General features: G+C 35.7%; 1 protein-coding gene across 4 annotated transcripts in view; it reads right to left on the reverse strand.

The window, feature by feature from the left end:
- The window catches only part of LOC110447141, a 42,648-nt gene that overhangs the window by 15,704 nt on the left and 2,466 nt on the right, over nucleotides 1-24,478 (reverse strand). For 2 of the 4 annotated variants that reach the window (XM_021492617.1, XM_021492618.1), the window contains exons 2-15: nucleotides 18,852-20,160; nucleotides 18,314-18,384; nucleotides 14,313-14,448; nucleotides 12,435-12,509; nucleotides 11,633-11,721; nucleotides 10,758-10,831; nucleotides 10,384-10,472; nucleotides 9,715-9,732; nucleotides 7,699-7,850; nucleotides 6,882-6,959; nucleotides 6,614-6,674; nucleotides 6,321-6,438; nucleotides 5,283-5,383; nucleotides 4,332-4,649 (exon numbers count right to left, since the gene is read on the reverse strand). In XM_021492617.1, the coding sequence (XP_021348292.1) occupies nucleotides 4,332-4,649; nucleotides 5,283-5,383; nucleotides 6,321-6,438; nucleotides 6,614-6,674; nucleotides 6,882-6,959; nucleotides 7,699-7,850; nucleotides 9,715-9,732; nucleotides 10,384-10,472; nucleotides 10,758-10,831; nucleotides 11,633-11,721; nucleotides 12,435-12,509; nucleotides 14,313-14,448; nucleotides 18,314-18,384; nucleotides 18,852-20,123 (2,652 nt within the window). In that variant the 5' untranslated portion in view covers nucleotides 20,124-20,160. The remainder of the gene's footprint in view (nucleotides 1-4,331; nucleotides 4,650-5,282; nucleotides 5,384-6,320; nucleotides 6,439-6,613; nucleotides 6,675-6,881; nucleotides 6,960-7,698; nucleotides 7,851-9,714; nucleotides 9,733-10,383; nucleotides 10,473-10,757; nucleotides 10,832-11,632; nucleotides 11,722-12,434; nucleotides 12,510-14,312; nucleotides 14,449-18,313; nucleotides 18,385-18,851; nucleotides 20,161-24,478) is intronic. The other 2 variants (XM_021492619.1, XM_021492620.1) reach the window with 2 other exon arrangements.

Genomic DNA, 24,478 nt, shown 5'->3' on the forward strand with positions numbered 1-24,478 from the left:
GACTCATTTTGACTTAAGGTGTGTAGGCTATGGACTCATTTTGACTTGAGGTGTGTAGACTTTGGACTCATGACTCATTTTGACTTGAGGTGTGTAGACTTTGGACTCATGACTCATTTTGACTTGAGGTGTGTATATCGACTTTGGACTCATTTTGACTTGCGGTGTGTAGGTTTTGGACTCATTTTGGCTTCGAATGTGTAGACTTTGGACTCATTTTGACTTAAGGTGTTTAGGTTTTGGACTCATTTTGACTAAAAGTGTGTAGGATCTTGACAGATTTTGACTTGAGATATATAGGTTTTGGACTCATTTTGACTTGAGGTGTGTAGGCTTAGGACTCATTTTGACTAAAAGTGTGTAGGATTTGGGCTCTTTTTGGCTTCGAATGTGTAGACGTTGGACTCATTTTGACTTAAGGTGTGTAGGCTATGGACTCATTTTGGCTTCGAATGTGTAGGCTTTGGACTCATTTTGACATGTGGTGTGTAGGCTTTGGACTCATTTTGACTAAAAGTGTGTAGGTTTTGGGCTCTTTTTGGCTTCGAATGTGTAGACGTTGGACTCATTCTGACTTAAGGTGTGTATGTTTTGGATTCATTTTGACTAAAAGTGTGTAGGATTTGGGCTCTTTTTGGCTTCGAATGTGTAGACTTTGGACTCATTTTGACTTGAGGTGTGTAGACTTTGGACTCAGGACTCATTTTGACTTGAGGTGCGTAGACTTTGGACTCATGACCCATTTTGACTTGAGGTGTGTAGACTTTCGACTCATTTTGACTTGAGGTGCGTAGACTTTGGACTCATGACCCATTTTGACTTGAGGTGTGTAGTTTTGGACGCATTTTGGCTTCGAATGTGTAGGCTTTGGACTCATTTTGACTTAAGGTGTGTAGGCTATGGACTCATTTGGACTTGAGGTGTGTAGACTTTCGACTCATTTTGACTTGAGGTGTGGATATCGACTTTGGACTCATTTTGACTTGAGATATGTAGGTTTTGGACTCAGGTGTGTAGACTTTGGACTCAGGACTCATTTTGACTTGAGGTGTGTAGACTTTCGACTCATTTTGACTTGAGGTGCGTAGACTTTGGACTCATGACCCATTTTGACTTGAGGTGTGTAAATAGACTTTGGACTCATTTTTACTTGAGGTGTGTAAGCTATGGACTCATTTTGACTTGAGGTGGGTAGGTTTTTGACTCATTTTGGCTTCGAATGTGTAGGCGTTGGACTCATTTTGACTTAAGGTGTGTAGGCTATGGACTCATTTGGACTTGAGGTGTGTAGACTTTGGACTCATTTTGACTTGAGGTGTGTTGACTTTTGACTCATGACTCATTTTGACTTGAGGTGTGTAAATAGACTTTGGACTCATTTTGACTTGAGGTGTGTAAGCTATGGACTCATTTTGACTTGAGGTGTGTAGGTTTTTGACTCATTTTGGCTTCGAATGTGTAGATTTTGGCTTGCGATGTGTAGGCTTTTGACTCATTTTGACTTAAGGTGTGTAGGCTATGGACTCATTTGGACTTGAGGTGTGTAGACTTTGGACACTTGACTCATTTTGACTTGAGGTGTGTAGACTTTGGACTCATTTTGACTTGAGGTGTGTATATCGACTTTGGACTCATTTCGACTTGAGATATGTAGGTTTTGGACTCATCTTGGCTTCGAATGTGTAGACTTTTGGCTCATTTTGGCTTAAGGTGTTTAGGTTTTGGACTCATATTCTGACTTAAGGTGTGTATGTTTTGGATTCATTTTGACTAAAAGTGTGTAGGATTTTGACTTATTTTGACTTGAGATATGTAGGGTTTGGACTCATTTTGACTAAAAGTGTGTAGGATTTTGACTTATTTTGACTTGAGATATGTAGGTTTCGGACTCATTTTCACTTGTGGTGTGTAGGCTTTGGACTGATTTTGACTAAAAGTGTGTAGGTTTTGGGCTCTTTTTGGCTTCGAATGTGTAGACTTTTGGCTCATTTTGGCTTAAGGTGTTTATGACTTGAGGTGTGTAGGTTTTTGACTAATTTTGGCTTCGAATGTGTAGACTTTGGACTCATTACTCATTTCGACTTGAGGTGTGGATATCGACTTTGGACTCATTTCGGCTTGAGATGTGTAGGTTTTTGCCTCATTTTGACTTGAGGTGTGTAGGTTTTGTACTCATTTTGGCTTCGAATGTGTAGATTTTGGCTTGCGATGTGTAGGCTTTATGGACTCATTTTGACTTGAGGTGCGTAGACTTTGGACTCATGACCCATTTTGACTTGAGGTGTGTAGACTTTGGTCTCATGCCTCATTTCGACTTGAGGTGTGGATATCGACTTTGGACTCATTTCGACTTGAGATGTGTAGGTTTTTGCCTCATTTTGACTTGAGGTGTGTCAGCTATGGACTCATTTTGACTTGGGGTGTGTAGACTTTGGACTCACTTTGACTTGAAGTGTGTAGACTTTTGACGCATGACTCATTTTGACTTGAGGTGTGTCAGCTATGGACTCATTTTGACTTGAGGTGTAGACTTTGGACTCATTTTGACTTTGGGCGTGTAGGCTATGGACTCATTTTGGCTTGAGGTGTGTAGACTTTGGTCTCATGCCTCATTTCGACTTGAGGTGTGGATATCGACTTTGGACTCATTTCGACTTGAGATGTGTAGGTTTTGGACTCATTTTGGCTTCGAATGTGTAGACTTTTGACTCATTTTGGCTTAAGGTGTTTAGGTTTTGGACTCATTTTGACTAAAAGTGGACTCATGACTCATTTTGACTTGAGGTGTGTAGACTTTGGACTCATTTTGACTTGAGGTGTGTAGGTTTTGGACTCATTTTGGCTTCGAATGTGTAGACTTTGGACTCATTTTGACTTAGGGTGTGTAGGCTTTGGACTCATTTTGACTTGAGGTGTGTAAGCTATGGACTCATTTTGACTTGAGGTGTTTAGACTTTGGACTCATGACTCATTTCGACTTGAGGTGTGTATATCGACTTTGGACTCATTTTGACTTGCGGTGTGTTAGCTATGGACTCATTTTGACTTGAGGTGCGTAGACTTTGGACTCATGACCCATTTTGACTTGAGGTGTGTATATAGACTTTGGACTCATTTTGACTTGAGGTGTGTCAGCTATGGACTCATTTTGACTTGAGGTGCGTAGACTTTGGACTCATGACCCATTTTGACTTGAGGTGTGTATATAGACTTTGGACTCATTTTGACTTGAGGTGTGTAGGCTTTGGACTCATTTTGACTTAAGGTGTTTAGGTTTTGGACTCATTTTGACTTGAGGTGTGTAGGCTTTGGACTGATTTTGACTAAAAGTGTGTAGGATTTGGACTGATTTTGACTTGAGGTGTGTAGGTTTTGGATTCATTTTGACTAAAAGTGTGTAGGATTTTGACTGATTTTGACTTGAGATATGTAGGTTTTGGACTCATTTTTATTTGTGGTGTGTAGGCTTTGGACTCATTTTGACTAAAAGTGTGTAGGATTTGGACTGATTTTGACTTGAGGTGTGTAGACTTTGGACTCATTTTGACTTGTGGCGTGTAGGCTTTGGACTCATTTTGACTAAAAGTGTGTACATTTTGGGCTCTTTTTGGCTTGAGATGTGTAGGCCATGGACTCATTTTGACTTGAGGTGTGTAAGCTATGGACTCATTTTGACTTGAGGTGTGTAGGTTTCGGACTCATTTTGGCTTCGAATGTGTAGACTTTGGACTCAGTTTGGCTTGCGATGTGTAGGCTTTGGACTCATTTTGACTTGTGGTGTGTAGGCTTTGGACTCATTTTGACTAAAAGTGTGTACATTTTGGGCTCTTTTTGGCTTGAGATGTGTAGGCCATGGACTCATTTTGACTTGAGGTGTGTAAGTTTTGAACATATTTCGACTTAAGGAGTGTAGGCTTTAGACTCACTGACTTGAGGTGTGTAGGTTGTGATCTCATTTTGACTTTATGTATTTAGGCTTTGGACTCAATTTGACTTTGGGTGTGTAGGCTTATGACTTATGGTGTGTATACTTTGGACTCTTTTTGGCTTTGGGTGTGTAGTTCCTGGACCGGTTTTGACTTTGGGTGTATAGGTCATTGAACCAATTTGACTTTGGATAATCATTGGATTCATTTTCACTTTGGGTAAATGTGGACTCATTTTGATTGAGTACCCATTTAATACGTTTTACCAAGAGTACATGGGGGAATCTCTGAAACATCTTTTATAAAACTGGATTAGCCTTTGATTCTTATCAATACAGTATCAATACACTACGCATTTTGCAAAATAAAAATTAAAAAAATTGTGCAAAAACTAAAAATACATACAAAATGTGCTGACAATTTGCCGAGAGTGACTTTGGTATATTTGTCCAGAGGGCTTTTTGATACCCCCGCTGGAGCGTCCTCGGGATTTGGGCACTTGTATGGGGGAATCCGCAAATCAAAACTTTTCACACTAGAAAACCCGCTGGGGATGCGGTTCTCCACACTCTCCTCGTCCTCCTCACATAAGGTCACCAAGTGCCCAGGGTGGTTGGTGCCGTAGAGGCGGGGGAGTGTCAATTTGACCCTTTCTGGGTCAGGCGTCGGAACATCCTGTCTATCCAGTCTAGCCTTTTCTTGGACTTGTTCCCCAATTATTTTCTGCAGATTTAGTCAAAGTACTAAATCATAATATCAACTAAATCACAATCGGAAATATAGAGAGCAAATAAATAAGGTTAACGATTATGACATGTCAAACTTGGTAATACTTGATCATCTATAATATGATTAATAATATTTTATGATAAATGTTAAACATGATTTGTATCATAAGCTATCCGGCGGAAGCATTTTCGTTGTGTTCTGTCCTTAAGTTTTGGAGTTAATGTGCGTTAACTTCATTTGCTGAAATCGTTATTTAAACAAAAGTACAATTAAATTCACAAGATTTGAGCATGAAATACAGGGTATAGCTTTAAATACTAAACAAAAAGTTATACAAAAGAAATCTCAATAGTTAGAGAATAAATCGAATGATATTTAAATATTGCAACGTTTGACATGCCATAACCTACACAATGCTTGATTCTGACAATGGTTATTTTATCAAAGTCATGATATTTGCTACCAAATAAGCACGAAGTGAGATGAAGATTGTGGATACTACAAAGCATATAACTGAAAAGCTAAACAGTTATCTTCTATAAATAATCAAACAATCGAAAAACAAATACGTCAACATCTACGAGCTACAACTAAATATCACATCTATCCACACATGATAATTCGTACCTTTTTGAGCTGATCGTAGTACTTAGACATGTCATCAAATACTTCAGGTGACATTTGGAACTCCCGTCTCTTCTTCGTCTGCCCTGTATTTACCCTTGGAGCTAGAACAAGAGTAATTCTTCATTTAACAGTGTAGTTACTTAGTGCTGATACACAGCCTGTCCAATAAGTAATGTTTACACAAGGCCAAACGGTGATAATAATAACAAAGTAAACATAGGAGGCACCTTCATATTCCGTCTTTGTGTATTGCAGAGTTATCTTCTCTTGTGATCAGGTATTGATTGTTACGTCATTGGTTTGTGTGAGAAAATTACGTCGGTTTCTCAAAACTTTATGACGTCACTCTTACAAACAAATGACGTAACAATCAATACCTGTTCACAAGAAAAGATAACTGTGCAATACGCAAAGACGGACTACTACAGTAGTGTCAGCTAGCACACAGTTAATATTGAAGTAGTGTTAGTTAGTAAACTTAAACATACAACTTACATTGCAGTAGTGCTTTCGAATCTAAGTACCACTTATGAGTCTAACATAGAAGAAATTGTCATATGGTGCCGTTAAATTTACTCTGTTTGGCTGTCTGTAGCAACAAACAATGTTTCCATACAGGTGCAACATTTTCCCGTATTTCTGGTGATTATTTACAGGCTAATCAGTGTGAAATAAACAAAAACTGAGGTAGTGTTAATAGGAAAATGTAAATGTTACAGTTTATAATAGAATAGTGTTAATAAGCTAACCTAACACATACAACATTAGCTACGAACCAAAACATGTAAATCTGTTGTCTTAAATTTACAAATGTTTTTATATTTCCTGTATTTCTTCAAATGTTTCAGAACATTTTAAACATTGACTCTCATTCATTTTATATTTTTGCCACTAGTGAACAATACATAAATGATGCGGTAAATGCTGACTTTATTTATATTTCTAAAAATTTTAATATTTCACATTTCTCAGGAATTTTGTAAGAAAAAATTATGAATATTCAAATTGAATTAATATAATTTGTTTTGTAGTACTTACTGGGCGTGTTCCCCAACTCTGGCAATATAACGTCACACATTGGGTCCAATTTCCTTTGCACTTGACCAGCCTTTTTAGCTTTTGTCGATTTGAGTTTTTTAAGAACTTCACACGACCCCTTCAACCAAAAACACAACACTTAATTAATGTCACGATATCACTTACACTTTCCTTGTCAGTAGGGTAGCAATCTTCACGTTTATAGTTATTTTGTACCTTTTCTCGCTCACAAATCCGTACATGTAGGTTATTTATAGAGCATACAATTATGAAAAATGAAAAAACAAACTTACGGACTTAATAAAGTACAACCAATCACTGGTTTTCCCGTCCTCTGTTATCAAAGTGCCCCTTCTGCAACAAAAGAGCAAGCGTATTTGTATAATTAATGTCCCCTTTTCGACGAAAGGAGCAGTACCCATTTACTAGACTGACTATTCACTGATAATTGGCTATATTTATTATTAGATTCATCACTAGATTTAATTCTTCTTTCGACCTACCATTTTGCAACTAAGAAATAATATTCATATGACGTAAGACTAAATGAATCCCACTTACTTGAAATAATGCAACAGACATGCTCCTGGTTCGTTCTCCAGCTTTTCTATCGGCCAAGTCTGCATCAGTGGAACTTGTCTGTCGTGTGAAGATAATATATAATATTAATGTCAATTCAGTAATGATTTATAAACAATATCCTGTGTAAGTGTCAGAACAATAACCCTTATAAACAATATACAGTATTAGGATCAACTTTATATATGCATATTTGCATTCTTTGTGCTTGGATTGAAAAGCTATTTTCATTGTGTCGACGATGAAACCATTTTAACAGATGTTTTCCTACTGTTACAATTAACAATATTTGTTATCTACACAGTTAATTAACCAATCATAGACCGGAGTCTAGTATGAAAATATATTTCAGTCAGCACCTCTTGTCGCTATATTTTTAAACAGGAAGTGGACAATCTGTGTACGGTAGACCGTGTCTTCATAAAAGGAAAATGGAATAATCATGCGATTCTATTCTTGTTTTCTTAATGAATAGCAATTACATATCACGAATGGTGTGAACAGTTTGATGTTTTTCAAAGTGCGTAGCACAAGTGGAAAATAGTAAGCTCTCGAGTGTAATGTAACTATTTTTATCAAGAAACTAAGAATGTCCGCTATTTCATGAAAACTAAAAAAATGTATACAGACCCTATACGATCGTGGTCGTGAAGAATAAAGTTGATTGTAATTGCATATGAATTGATTCGTTACATATTTGTATAAATTTCATATAAAAAGGCAATTTAACTGATAAGACAATAGCTTACATAACATCGTCTACTATCAGTTTCATGAGAACATATATCTGAATATATACCGGAGGAACTGTACGTGCTCGGCTTCCTCGTCTGGGTTTTCTGCCTTCATAAATATTTTGTTGAAGTCTTCTTTGCCAATTACGAGCAATTCCATCGGGGATGCACTTTCCACGGTAGCAGTCCGCAGTGTGTTGAATATCAGGCCTATTTCCTGTCGTACATAAACGACATCTAGTAAGAACAGAGACATAGGAAGCGCTCCCAACAGGTCTATCAAATCTTTAAATGTAATATATTTTATGATTTATCTGTTTTTCTTTCTCTTATATTACAAAGACTGATTTCAATTATTATTTCAGAAGAAAACCAAAAATCATCTTGTTTGTAAATCATTGGTTTAATTGTCAACCGAATGTACGCTGTACTGAAAGGGTTTATTTTCTCAGTCTCATATCTCCATTAATTTATCATTATTTTAGAATATGTTAATCAATGTAAACAAATTAAAGTGGATGTGTATTTAAACGAAATTATTCGTTTTTATAAATTGGCGGTGAACCGAACACGTTTTACTTTACTAAGAATCATTCAATGACGAGAAACAGAACAATATATGTGAATATCGTACAGAAGCAGAACACCGGATAAGAATGTCAGTAACACGATACTGAAACTCAAGTATAAGGAAGTAACATTGTAAGGATCAATAGTTTACCTTCAAGAATGGATTGAAAATAGAATGTTTAAAGTGTGACGAAATCAACAGGTTACCTAGAATGTTTAAAGTATGACGAAATCAACAGGTTACCAGTCAGAATAAATAATTAAAGATGTGTTCCCGCTGAATTTCGGTTAACTGACATGTAGTTCACGGTGTAGTACATTATCAAGCCTCGGATTGATATCAGTTTGGTTAGTCTAGCACTTATAGGTTCATAGAAACTTAAACGCGAAAACGTTCTGTTGATGGAGATGCTGACAAAGTCAATGGACCACGAAAGGTAGGCCGCATCCAGCATTTGATGCATGGGTTGAGATGTACTACCTAACATGCATCTATGGTCCAAGTTTGGTTGGTCTAGCACTTGTAATTTCAGTGAAACTAACATTAACGCAAAAACTTAATGTTGACAACACCTTAGTCTCGCTTCTGCTACTTCGTGGCGGCGAAACAAAAACAGCTACAGAATTCAAAAGTAGCCCCATCGTAAACCACTTTGAGAAGTGACGTGTCGCTGGTTAGCTCACAACCTGTCAGAAAAGAAATTTTGAAATATGACAAAACTCAATGAGATTGTCATTGAGTTTTGTCATATTTCAAAATTTCTTTTCTGACAGGTTGTAAGCTAACCAGCGACACGTCACTTCTCTAAGTGGTAAACGATGGGGCTACTTTCGAATACTCTGTTTCAAGCTTTCAAGCTTGGGTCAACGAACCCGTTATTCGAACTAAAAATCAATAGAACTTAGCCAACAAATGAACAAATACAGATTTACACAGAGACACTTGATAAAGTAAAAAGATATTAAGCCCATGTGTTCCGGAAGGGTAAGCTTTCTTTACAACCCTCCTTTTACCTATTTTATAGCAGAAATTTTTCATTATTATTCTAGCCATTATCTTTTTCTCTTTGGTGGTACTTACGAATCTTTTTCACTAGTACGAAATTAATCAAAACACTGTAGAATATATTGTTAAAAAGACAGCGGGAATAGAAAGTACGATTATTCAGTGATGTAGTATCAGAGGATGTAAAAATGATCGCATTGTCACATTATACAAACATAACAAACATGCTACAACACAAAAAATAGACAATTGGAAACTAAAACGATGAACTGAAATAAAAATGCAAGTAGTCAAACTTGAGGATTAAACTACAAAATAAGAAAAATGCTTCTATTACGTATGCCAATATCTCAAATAAAATAAAACCAACTAGTAAAATCTTTTTTCAGCCTATTGTATTGTACTTACTAACACACAAAACAAAACACAACAACGCGTCATCATCCATAAATAGAAAAATAGAATAAGGAACAGAGAGAGATAAAGGGTGTGTAATATACATTACCCCGTCCTCCCACGAAAACTGCAACAGGGACATAATTATACAGGTGTGCCATTCACAAGGACGAACGTGATGATCCAGCGTACATAGAGTTACAGAAGTAATAGTGTACTTTAACCGCCCGGTTCTGTACTGCCACGTAGTAAAATAAGTTACCATTGCTGCCCGGGGTATACACAGTTTGCGAGAATAATAGAATATTTAACCCATTGATTCTTTTTCTCGTACCCTGTTCACCCATTGTGTGTTATATACATGATGTACTGATAACGTTACAGGCTAAATGCATTGTTAACGTGACGTCATTGTATTGTTGACATGACGTCTACAATTGTTATGAATTGAGGAATCCCCCTGTCTGAACCATCAGTTGAGACAAGGAAATGTTCTTTATTTCGGGGTAAAATAAGCGATTACATAATGTTATATATAGGTGATGTTATATCATACCAATATAATACAGGTGGTTACACTTTTTAAGCATTACATCACATTGTATTAATAACGACGATACAAGTAACACAAATACACGTTAATCTATATTACAGTACTCAGTCATGCGTCAACTAAAAATAACCTAACATATATTATTATCACTAAAGCGTGATAAACATATGTTATTTAATACAATGCTTTGTGTTAGCGTATATAATAAATTCAGATAGCACCTACCCCAAAGCTCATTCCTTTTGTCAGCCTCGCCATAGTATTCACACGCGTCTCCTTTGTCTTCTCGTCATATGTCAGCTTTTTCACGTATGCTGTAACATCACCAATTAGGTAATAAATACACGCACTTAATATTACAACACCAGGAATTACGGGAATACAATGAGGTTAAAGTAATGTTTATTTTTATAACAACCTTTATCATTTTTTGTAAGACAAAGGAACGAACAGCCCTGACGATCAAATCACTATAGCGTTTTGGTTTTAGGAGTAAACTCTGCTCTTGCTTCTGAAACTTGACCAATAATGATAAATTATTAAAACGGAAGTCCAATTTCGTACATTTGTAAGGTGAAAAACTTATTAACAATACTCACCATTTCCAGATAGGATGAAGTAGAACGACTCGGCCTTATGGCCTTGTCTGACAATAGCCTTCTTCGGGCCTATCCTGAAAAGTATATATCAGTATTTATTTAATACCATTTCTAGGAACGGAGGATAATGGACACACTGTATTCACGTTGTTTATCAAACATTGTTTTTCGAACATTGACATTGTCATTGTATTGGAACACTTGACTTCAATATATATACAAGGCAATTTCATTTAATGACATATAACAACAGAGCATGACTGACTATTTTATATCGCTCGAACTGCAAACACAATTTTAAAACAAACCTTTATATATCTGTATGTATTATTGAATATGCATAAGCACATAGCACTCTGTCTTTCTCATTCTAAAAGAATTTAACGCAGCGGTTTATTTTGCGTAAATTTTGAAGTAGCTTTATTAGATAATAACACGTATACATTTTAATGTCGGTTATGCTGCATTAGTTAAATATATTTTTCAAAACAAATTTCTAATGTCAGATTTGTATGTATAGTTAAAATTCAAAAGCACCTCGTTTTTAATATCTAATAGCTTTTACAACGGTTATGTTACCGAGGAATCTGTTTACCTCTACCAGTTTCTGGAAACAAAATACCACTACTTGTGATCACCTTAATTAGTAGTTGTCTGTATTCATAATTAAGTCACGACAAACAAGTTTTATTTTTAATCTGTATATCCTTAACTTTATCGTATAAATATAGTATACTAGTTTTGTCATTATGTGCAAGTCAAAATATGACGATAGCCATCAAATTAAATGTAAATAGCATATGAAATAAAAAAATAAATATAATGAAAAGCTAGAACATCTTTTAAAACAAGTTACAAAAAGACCTGTTACGTACGTTTGGTACCACGCCACCTTGCAGAGTTTTTCCTGTGTGCGAAGTGGGTACTCAGACAGTGACCGGAGGGTTTGTAGACCGTGCATCACCTGTAAGTATGGGATATGATGGAGAGAAAAAAATATGTGATGAGTCCTCTACGTTTGAATCGTGATATATCGCTTCCATTGCTTGATAATCGGGTTTTTTTCGGTTGCTTTCGACGAAAAACATAGCTAACTAATTATATCTGTACTATAAGCTGTATGTCAAAAAGCGCCATGTGGTTTCTTTACGTGGTATGGAAGGAGGTCTACCTTCAAAAGACAAAAGAGGGTTTCCATTGCCGCGACGTTCACAGTAGGTGCAGACACAATCATAAGTTGTCCCTTAGTTAATCGAATGAACGCATAAACAACATGACATGTGATACTAATAGTTCTTGCACGACCTACTTTACAGCAGAAACATCATGAACAAAGTTCAGTCTTAATCGTTATTATTATTAGTATTCTAGCGCAAGTATATTTAGAAATGATATTTACTTCCATATAGTGAAATCCTCCCGAAATCGACGGGAACCAATCTTTAATTTTATATATTCTGTCAATCAAGTAATTTTGGTAAATGACATCTAAAGAAATATCCGCAAGAGTTTTTTTCAGGATCCACAAACCTCATGAATAAAACTGAATATATTTACCACGCAAACAATTCCTGTCGTGGATTATCAAGAACATTATCAGATTATCGCGTAAATGGTTACCGCGCGAAATATAAAAGAAATGATATGAAGGAAATGTGATATCCCCTGACTATTTACCTGTTGGATCATTTCCGGACTACGACAGTTCCACCTTGTGGTGAGTGTCTTCCTGTGATCAGAAGTCAGGGAAATCTACAACAAAAACGCAGCCCGTCTACACAAATAATCATAGTTAATTTTGTAATCGATGCTTTTTATAGTGGTTTCCTGGCTCAAAGAACATTTTAAGCAATAATGTATTCTAATTATAAGCAATTCAACTCAATTTGATATATGATTTTATTACCACATTAATCAAATAAACGTCAATTAGGGAAATTTAATAGCGTGACATTAATGATGTCATTATAATAATTGAATATCTATTGCATTTGCAATTTAGTATGATTATTTTTGAATTTTGTTTTAGCTATATACATACATTTTTTCAAGGCGCCAGGAATAATGCATTAAATTTCATCAAAAATAAATATATAAAGTAGGAAATAGGACATAATTATCAATTATGTGTTATCTGGTATGGTCACGCCAAGAGGTGGCGATTTTGGTCGATATCTGTGCGTACAGATGATTTTGGATTTTACCGGTATCGGTCATTCAGTTGACACAGGTAACCAAAACGAAATATGAATATTGAAGCAGTTGAATTATTGTATATAATGGAAACACTTGAAATACATTGAAAAGCTGTACATCATTGTGTGTAATATTGTTTAATAATCGATTTGATATTAAATGAACATCAAGCAGTGCCTTTACTGCCGGGAAACAGTTATGGATTTTTGTTATTTATCATTTGGATATAAGTGTTCGTGTATATATAGTTATACCAACGATACACTCAATAATTCACGTCATATAGGAAATTGACACAAGTTAGCAAATGTATATCTGATAGTATTGTCAGAAATATTTTTATTCATGTAACTGAACCATGCCTTTATAACAGACTGTCTTTCTCTGAAATTGAAATCGATTTCGTCGTGCGAGTCACTGGATGGTATTGTTTATTCGGTGTATAAAAGTGTCACACTTCTTATAAATTCTTACTGTAAATGACATTAGCGCGCGTTACCAGTTACCAGCGTCGTTGGCATTGTCAAAGATATCGAATTTCAACGGCAATATCAGCGTATCCACAAACATGTGACTTCTGCTGCCATGGAGTAATCAACAGCCCTACAGAACATATCGGTCAATCCCTACATACCTTTTGTTTAGATACTTATTGATTTGGATTTATGAAAACCTAGTGGGACCTTTCTATGTTTTTAAAGGATGTGGCATTACTTGAAGAAAAATTAAAATATGATAGAAGTAACAGTCACTGTATACCGTGATACAACATTTATATAACCATATATGAAAAGCTCACAAAAGAAGTTTTGAATTACTGTTTGTGTTCTAACAAACTCAGAAGATATTATTGATACCAAACTAATGATTCTCATTCCGAACATATCTACAACCATTTTGTAAGATAGAAAGGTAAATTCATTTACATGCTCGTTATCTGACATCACGCGATTAGGTAGTATACCGTCTCTGCTTATAAATAATATTTGAGGAATTAACCGACTTCCACCAATTATGTTTTCTTTAAGAAATAACGTGGTTTGTACAGTCATTACTTGTACAGGTGTCCCTATCTTAAAATTTGTATCGAAAGTTCAATTATTGCACCTCTCAATATGACAAAGTCTCTGTAACTGACTAATACACATTTGAGAATCCATCTATCAACTGATGAATTAAGAAAGCAATATAAACTATAGCCGTAATTGTGAGCCAATAAATCTCATAACAATAGTCACGATTGTAAACAAGATGAGAGTATTTTTGTTGTTGTCTGCAGGCCTGAAAAGATAAGCCTTAATAATTGAAAGATGGAATGAAATATAACTGTTGGATGCAAATACCATTTTGGATACTGACCTCCCGTTTGGCTTTGAACATATTCTTGTCAAAGGAGAGCCCGCTGTCAAGCATGGATTGTGATACTGTGGATGCCTCAACCTCGTTAGCTATATCCACAAAGGACTTAAGCTCCTTCTCCAGACGGTTCTGATCACTGCAGTCATAATACAGTAAATGTGTGAGTACCAACAAAGAGCCAATAAGGTTACATAAATACATCACTTTCAATGAGAGCAATCCATCAATCTGATAATCTATTGTTACAGCAATGCATAACTAAACGCAAGACTGAGGCAAAGTAGTCCGGTGGAAGAGCGCCGGGCTCGTTACCGAAAGGTTGCGTGTTCGAGTCACGGCACTGTGTTGTGTCAGTACGTGGTTGGGCAGTGCTAGAATTGTTGAATGCTAGCTGTGAGCGCCGAAATGGCAGCACCGGCTGTATGCTCCCCAGGGAGTTGAAATAGATATTGGCTGGTTAGGAAAAGGCTATATAACCACGGATAATAATTTGTGAACCACTTTGAGACGACTTACGAGCTAGGATGTGATAAAACGGCATATAAGAACATCGAATTATTATCATTATTTAATAAGACTTACTATGTATTGCTCTGACAGTAATACATTAGCATAACACAAAACTAATCGGAATCACAATTATATACGAAAAGTCAAAGCTGACCTATTATTTATACATTTTACTTTCATGGTATGATATATATATATATTTATGACACTTTGTTCAATGTTGATACAACAACTTTTACATGGAACTGTTAATATATACATTCTGTAGGAACTTTACTTAATAGCTTGCAATATTGAATGTGTTTTTGACTATGATTATATCTCGGATCGGCTCATAAATAAGTCATACAATTTTCATTTGCCAATTATAAATAGAACGTTTCAGTGTAGCATCGTGATTGTTTGAACTGCCTATATGAAAACAATATAAATAATTATACATGTTTCCACGTGATTAAATGTTACCGATGAACAGGACAAATTTGGTATTGTTGCCAGGTTGTACACAACAGAGTCAATTAATGAAAATTTTCATTTACAGCAACATATGATGAATACAGATATGCTAGAAATGATAAATATACCAAATTCTGAACGATGGAAACGTTAAAGAAATGTTCCAACACATAAACTTTTATAAATAAAAATTAAAAAAAATATATAACATATAACATATGATATAGCGCCCTATCTAGCTAACATAAGCCACTCTAAAGCGCTTTACAGTACATGAATATACAATTTTATACAGTCAATACAATTAGCATATATTAATAATATTAACCAATACAATATTGAGGAATTCGCACGAGCTGCCTTATCAGGCGCTAACTACTAGTCCTATGCCACCTGACTAATATCTCCCTATGTGTGTATGCCTGTGTGTGTGTGCTGGAGATGTATTGTGTTCTGTTTGTAGTGGGACCGTGCTTCAAACGGTATCATTTATAGTGCCACCTCACTTGAATGCTACAGCACAGATACCGCAATACCCACCCCAGACCATTTTATACTCCACCTGGGTTGTTGGAGTTGTTTGGGCAGGAGAAAAAACACTTTCTCTAATATTCCATGCGTACGACGACTTCGGGGATCGAACTCCGGCCGCCTGCTTGGAAGGCCGGAAAGTTAACCACTCGATCAATCCGCCCACAGGAAAACCCGTTTCCCAAAGCCTTGTTTATTTACGATCATATTTAATACTTCTTAATACAATAACACTGTATTGTAATATACTGTATATATCTATATACTATAATATATTGTAAGATATCTGTTTAAGATATTTTCGTGTTAGTTTGCGAAGAGAGACATTTTCCTATTTAAGTCTAACGCGATGTTCAATCAGGCACGATTTGAAAAGGATATTGCAATTAACTTTTCTTTCCCGATATAAATCTTCGTTACTATAACTATAACGGTATGCCACACAATCGCGAAAATTAGTATACGTGACAGTAAGGTTATTTACAGTAGCTTGACCTTGTCAACATATTTACTCGATGGTGAACTGCCCGTGACATAGATTACCTTACCTTAATAAAAAAAAACTTATATTTATGTACTTAAAGGACAAGTGTAACGAATTGTTAAATGCTAATCCGCTGGTATATATATAATCCCCACGCTCCCTACATATGACCGAATGATACGAAGAATTTACTGCAGTGCTGCAGAGTATTATAGTAAACAGAATCGCTTTAGCCACTTTGTGACTATGTTTATCAATTATTCACCATTAAATTCGCCGAGGTGAGAAAAACCGCCGTACCTGGCGACTGCCCCACGTAGGCTCGAGACCTACGCGGGACAGTCACCAGGTACTGGCCGTAGGTTGGTGGTTTTTCTCCGAGGACTCCGGCTTTCCTCCACCACCAAAACCTAGCACGTCCGTAAATGACCATGGCTGTTAATAGGACGTAGGAACGAATAAGAAACTAAAACATAAACAACATTCTAGCTTGTTGCAACTTCATACATAAACACACTGGAGACCTGTATGAACGAAATGTTATAGCTCAACTGATCACATTTCTACGTTAAAATATTCTGTGTAGTGCGATAATTCGTAAACAATATTCCGAATGATAAATCCATTTCTATATTTTTGTGCACCAGAGATGTTAAGATTTCGATCTGTACATTTGTTACAGAGTTAATAGAATTTTGTTTATCTCTGTTACAAGCGGAAAATTGACTGAGAATATAGCCAATAGCATGAAACTGTAGGACATTTGAGACCTGGTATTTGGGCAGCTTTTAGTTGAACAACACTTTTTCATTTCATTTAATTTTCAAAACTCGATCCAAGATCGATGTTTAAATATCACACTCAAAGCATGTCACCTAAATTGTGTTAGTATAAATATGATAAAAGGTGTCAAAGGTCTTTATATTTATGTCAATCATAGCAAGTCAAATACGACCTGATCCTTACACAGTATGGGCTAATCCCCCTATCTCAACATAAGGTAGACCCAGTTGAACAACACACGCCGCGCGCGGGACCTAATTAGCTTCAATAAAACCTTGTTTAAATTTCAAGTGGTGTTCATGACTAAACTCAAGTGGATGTTTTATCAAAATGTACGATTGTTCACATATATATAAATAATGAAAGAAACTTGAAGGATTTGGAAAGTAGTTAGAACTGACCTACTAGCATTAAGTCCGTTTACAGTGACCACTAGATATATAACAACCAGATATATAAGTATCGAAGGACTTATATAACACCTTTTACATCAAAAGGATACACAAGTGTACACAACAACGGTGCCAGGTATATGAAAAATACATCATGTCAACACCCAAAGACAATATCTGAAGTCAAAGTCAATACAAAAGTCAACAAAAGAGACATTAACAAGACATAAAAACAACAGGAGAGGCATCAGTTACTCCCATTTAAAATCACTGGCTAAATAGGCGGGTATGTAAGGTCAAGTTTGTCCTGTCCCACATGTGGTAATTAAATGTTTTCGATTGTAAACATTTTCTGTAAGTATGGAACACCCTTATGCATTCTCTGTCAATGGATACCAATATTACTTATTGGTTAGTTGATGCAAAACTCGGCACAATAAAATACCGGTTATTTCTTTTTCAATAAACCTATCTTGCTATTTTTTTAATTTTTTATTAAAAGGAAAAACACTATCTGAATTACTATATAACTCCTAATAAAGGTGATCGGATGGGTGCTGGAGATTCGGGGGTTTACTTCTGTATCATCTGCTATGGGGCATTGCATGCCATTTATCAATTTCCTACTCTTCGGCTCTCTATGACCATATTGTGTTGATCGTCTATGAAGACATATATAACATGCATTTTTTTTTTATTTCAAGGTCATTTGTTAATGTGCGAAAGGCATTAAATTGTGGAACGCTAAATATATACATTATAAAACTGATCTTTTAAATGTTTATATTTAGCAGTTAAATGAGACAAAGTCTTTTTCTTTGATGCCTCATCTGATAAGTACTTACTCCATGATGAGGTCAATCCACTTGAGAACAATCATGATCATACGGCTACACTTGCGGAAGAACCCCATGGCCTGGATAACAGAAGAGAAAATATAACAATACGATAACATTTTCAAGAGATTCAAGAGATAGGAGACTTACCTTATTTTGTTTTCTGTTTTACATAATTACATTATTTTGTGCAATGATCTACATTTTCATANAAAAAAAAAAAAAAAAAAAAAAAAAAAAAAAAAAAAAAAAACTATGCGTCAATGCACAAGGACAGTGTTCATTACAGATATAATGTATCGAGTCTAACTATGAAAACAACACAACGTGTACAGGGTTATAACGATGAGTACTATCGATATGTTCTCATTTATCTGGAAGCTGTATACTGTTGCTTTGTATGTGTAACCATATTGATAATTTGTCCACGTCAATACTTTAAATACAATTAGCTCTGAACTGAAACTAACAATTTGCGCAATGACGGTTGAATTCAATGACATATATGGTATTAGTTGATTTGTAAATGAAATACAAAGCAACTCACCTCGCCTGGTTTTGAGAATTTCGGTTGATGATCTTCTTCTTCGTTAAAGTCATCTATCTTAGTATCTATTGTTTTAGAAGAAGAGTTGATAAGTTTCATTGTTTTGAATCGTCTTTCTATGGAATTCATTTTCTGTTTCAAAGCCGCTATACGTGCAAATCTGCCTTCTGGAAGGTCCATCTTCTTTTCTATTTTATGTCGCATCTTTTCGACAGCTTGCTGTTTGGTGACAAGTGCCATGGCTACGTCGCTGAAGTCGTGACTTTTTTGGGCCTTAAATTCGTAAACAGACGAAGATGCAAGCTGCCACAAACCTGACTGGGTCACACTTTTCCTTCTTGCGTCTGAAAGGGACGCCTTTATGTCATCTGTAGACCCTTTATCAAAGAGAAACGGATCTTTGCCCTTAAGCAGTAATGAGCATCTGTCAATTTGTTTCCAAAGCGAGGTTGAAGGTTTTGAAGAAACCTCAAAAGGCACGGTGTGACTGCGTTGTTTCAGAGATAGTTCCAACTGTCTCCGTACCAAGTTGTCCTCATGTATCCTTTTGATATCAATATTCTCTAACGAAAACTCTGGTATAGTATTGGAGCGAATAATCCTCCTATGTGGCTTCGGTAACCTTGGGGTATAATGAATTGAATGTATGCTGTTCCGTTGAAGTCTTTTCCCAGGTTTAGGTGTCGTTATTTCTTCCGATGAGTTCGCACTTTCATCACTTTTGTCTACATGTTCCGAACGTGCATGTGTTTCTACGTCCAGTTCACGATACTTAATATCTGTCGGATCATTGTTGACAACAAAAGGCGGGTTCGGCAAAGATACCGTGTGTCGCCTATGCGGTCGAGACTGTGGCCGTGATTGACTTTTACCCTCACGTGACCGTATCCCCGACCGATCACTAGAACTCCATCTTACGTTCACGGTAGGTCTGCTGTTTGGTTCGCGATACACTTTATGCGGAATTTCGAAATCCTTCTCTATGTCTAACCCCGGGGATATTACACGCACGTTTAGTTTGATCGACTCTCGCCTGCTGTTAGGTTTTTTTAGCACCGGTTTAATCCATTTTCTCTCTTGATGTTCGTGTACTCGTCGTGTGTCTTCCTGGGTGTGTTCCTCGATGGGTAGCTCAGAGGGAATTTCAGTGTGTTCCTCGGTGGGTACTTCAGAGGGAAATTCAGCATGTTCCTCGATGGTTACCTCATTGGGAATATCAGCGTAGTTCTCGGCGGGCGTCTCGGGACGCTCCTCATCCAGGAGTCCCTCCATTGTTATCCAATATTAATTTGACCACTATACCAATAACCTATAGGGCGAAAATTACATATTAGGTTAGACGCTTTCAACAGAAGTCATTCATCAAATATCAGAATAGGTTGTTGTCACGCCGGTCTGGTATTTAAATCGAATAATAGTAGACAGCCATAAATGACAATCTGTTTAAGTTCACATCTTGTTATTCCATAATCTGAACGCAGGGGTGTATACGTAAACGATTGTGTGTGAATATTACCTAATTAATACCGTCCTAGTGTCCTAGCCCCAGCACTATATATTATGTACATTTGTATATATGGAATGCCTTTATTCGTTGCCGTTTTGTCACCATTGATACTCGTATATATATACATGCTGTGATTTAATTCAATTCTTTCCTGTACAGAAATATATCCAGACCCCGTTATTAGTCTTTTACATGAGTAAAACTATCAAACTGATTTCCCAATCCTGTCGCTAAACCTTAATGTTTAATTTCAATGTTTGTCGTGATTTCTATTTGTCATTAAAGATCAGTACAAATAACTGCACTGATCAATTGCTTGTTCAATCGATAAATATATAGGTGATTATATTTAACGTGAGTGTGTGCACGTCACTTGGGCGTGAGCAAACAGAGTTATACAAACCTATATATTTATATGAATACAACTGTACTTCCCTCAATTATCAATTAATGTCGCCTTGCTTTCTCCCTAAATACAATAGTAGTGATACACCGTCAGGTCACCTGTCTGGGCTATGGTAAAAGTTAACAAAGTAGGGTTAAGATCTCGGTGCACGCATTGTTCAGAAATATTATCCATTATCATAAAGCTTCAATTATGATATTTTTAAAGAGCCGTATTTTTGCTTCTTATAGCGATATCACTGTACAGGAAAATAATAAACTAGATAACGTAACAATCGATATATAAAGATAGTGCTGTTACTGCAGAACCTCTTTTTTTCTGGAACACTCATTTAAAGGAGAGTGGTGTTAACGATATAATCGCAAGAACTTCGATTCGAGAAATAACGCTTCATTTACTGTAACTGTTGTTAGTTATGAATAAAATAATATACGCAATGATATCCCATTTATTCTCTAATATTCGCGTGAAAATACACATATCGCAAATAATGAATGGTTTTCAGGGTGTTCCTATATTATACTGTACAGGATTAAAACTGAGGCATTTAAAGTGATGCTTTCTTTTTCTTTTTACATCGTCTAGTTGCTCAAAGGCTGGTTAGAGTTAACCAAGGGTTAGGCAAAGTTTTGAAATATAAATACAACGATGTCAACATTGATCATCATTTCTTGGCTACATATTCCTTGTGACATATCAGATTAATGTGTTTTTAGGATTGATTTTTTCTTTATAAGCTCTTGCTTCGTATTGACAACAATTTGTCACCAACCAATTATCAAAATCAACCTTTAAGCAGCCGCAGTCAGATTTTAGAGGTTCTGGTGTATAAGTTTGAATTATGCAGGCAGACTTAACTTTACATATACAATGTATAGGAAGATAATATCAAACCAAATAATAATAGGTATTCTAGTTCGTCCCTGTTTTGCTTGCGAGATACAAAGATACATTATATTAGACTACCTACCCCATACACTTTTACAATAATCGCCACGGGCCTTTGGTTCACGTTCTGTTGATCAGAATCCATTATTGGATATCGACTATTGTTGCGGTATTTCACGGTTGAAAATCAATTATTAATAAAAACATTGAGAGAGTATATGTAAATATGGTCCTCAATTCCAATGTTTTATTCATTACGCCATCACAGAAACGTTATCACAACTTTACTGTGTCAGGTGGCATTATCAAAATGTGTTGCACCATGATGATTTCAAATGAATATTTGATCAAAGGTGTAAATTAACCAATTGTATACAATGTAGATGATGGCAGGGGCCCAGCAGGTCGATATGCAAGTACAGTAACTCAGTGTTAGTGCTAGGATAGCATTGATTGAAATGTATCACTGAAGTTGTCAGTGTGGCATGATATACTGTATTACTGTTTCTTGTTGGGACTGCAGTCTTGTTTATTTCACTGTAATGGATAGCACACTTCGGGGTTCAATCTGGATTCTAATATTAATTAATGAAGAAAAACAACTCTTCAGTTCTTTTTTTAACATAGTCCGCCCAAACACCAAACTTTAAATCTGGAATCTATGGAATATCTTCGGACAGTATTTTGCAATTTTATTGTTACTTTTTTTTTATTCAACTGTATATAATGTTTATCATATATTAATGTCTGGTGGTTTATTGAAGAATTATATGGTATAGAGCAAGGAGCTGTACTATAGTCATTCAATTAAAAATGAGAATTGTAATGAGTTTTCATGATCAAAATGGCGTCCTGGAGTTAGCACAAAACCTTGAGAGATTAATTATTGAAGTTGTATATATGCCAAGATTCCTGCTTATCCCAGAATGTATTTTATGTGTAATCAACGCCAAAACATGAAAGGCATAAAAGGCATGAGAACGACAAAGTTGCCATCCTTCGAAGCTTACATTGAGGCATTCGAAGAGTTCCAGAGTGTTTTATTATAGACGACTCGCTTTTAACTGTGTAGATACTTTAAAGGTGAAACTCCCATGACAATTTTAATTACATTGTTAATACACCAGTAACACTTATATATTTTTCTCCCGACAGAGTTTACCTAATGGCTACATTTCATTTACGGTAATTCCTGTATAATTCTACTGTGAGAAGGGTTGTTATCAATGAAAACTGAACAAAAGGGGCGGATTCTCATCAGATGAGAACCAACTATATAGATGGAATGGATAGCTTTAATATGGGCTAGTTTTTAACACGAAATGATCACATGGTGCAGCGGAATTATATCTTTGTTTTGCTTTCTGAACCTACAAAAAAAAACATTTTAAATAGGCGTTTCAGTTTTATGTCATTCCAGTGATAAGTTTATGTATGGACAAATTTATTAGGACAAATTTAACAGGAGTATGATATATCAAGGAGAACCAAACTATACAGAAGAACAACATAGAAGTTGCTCATCCAGCCCAACTTTATCGGCATAAGGACTGGAAGAACAAGAAGGCTCAACACCATTGACAGAATCACTGATCTACCACGAAAAACCTGGAGACAAAATGTAGTCTTCCATGTGGTCCGTATAATTATGGACAGACAGGATGTCCGATCCAAAGATGGCAACTCTCTTCTTTAGGTCGCTCATCTCAGAAAATGATACAATTATACCATTTACTTTCACGTCAAATCAGCATACAAACAACGAATGACATGAACCATTACTGGATCTCAAATGAAGTCCGCTCAAAATGAGGTTATACTATATTTTCGTCATTTTTGACGTTGAAGGAGAAAATCGACAATATTCACTGTGTTCACTCAATTTAAAGACTGATTAAATAATAACAAATCTTCTTGCAAATATTTACATAACTACAAATTATTTTCCCGAAGAATTTTAGCATTAAAAATATTTAGTGAAGCTATTTTGCAGTCGTGTCGACATCTTATAGTTTATGGATGTTATAACTGACTAAAATATGTATTTTTTATAAACAATAACATAAAGCTTTGACTATCTGGATTGAGACGACATAATGCAAACGGTATCGTCCATATTAATCATACCCTGAACGATCATAATTTGTTTAACATAGTCAATGTACGTTATCACTACCTGTAATAACCTGCCTACTCCTACTTATCTTTTGTTGCCGAAATTGATGTCACGCGAATGTTATCAATATTTACCTATCATTACTGACCATGATTTGTTCCACCATTAAATTCACTTGAATACTCAAATAATATCATTCGTTTGTATGGTTATTTATTGTTCATGACATTAAAAAATTAACGATAACAAATCCCCCATGGTAAAAAAATAGTAATTGTTTATATAAGTCTTTGTAAGCGTTTCAACCACAGTGGGTATAGGTTAATATAAGTCTTTGTATGTGTTTCAACCACATTGGGTATATGTTAGACAGTGACCTTGGGGAACTGTACTGCTACAATCTGAGGTTAAATGTTGGTATTCTAACCAGCGTAATAGTAATGCAATATTATACACACACTGTATGCATTTTAAATAATTGATTTATGTTCAGATCATAACCAGTTTGTGATAATAAAAAGCACAGCTTTAAATGGACACACTTTATATGCATTTTTCCTGTTATTTGTTCATGTGTCGATCGATTTCAGTTTTAACACGATATGTTGTAAAACGCTTCAATTATTGATTGAAATTATCGTAATAATAGTAAATGTTATACACATAAAGTGATAAATGACCAAATGTATCCGTTTTCTGAGGAACTATGT

Source organism: Mizuhopecten yessoensis, unplaced genomic scaffold (genome assembly GCF_002113885.1).
Source record: "Mizuhopecten yessoensis strain PY_sf001 unplaced genomic scaffold, ASM211388v2 scaffold3229, whole genome shotgun sequence".
In the NCBI taxonomy this organism is placed as follows: domain Eukaryota; kingdom Metazoa; phylum Mollusca; class Bivalvia; order Pectinida; family Pectinidae; genus Mizuhopecten; species Mizuhopecten yessoensis.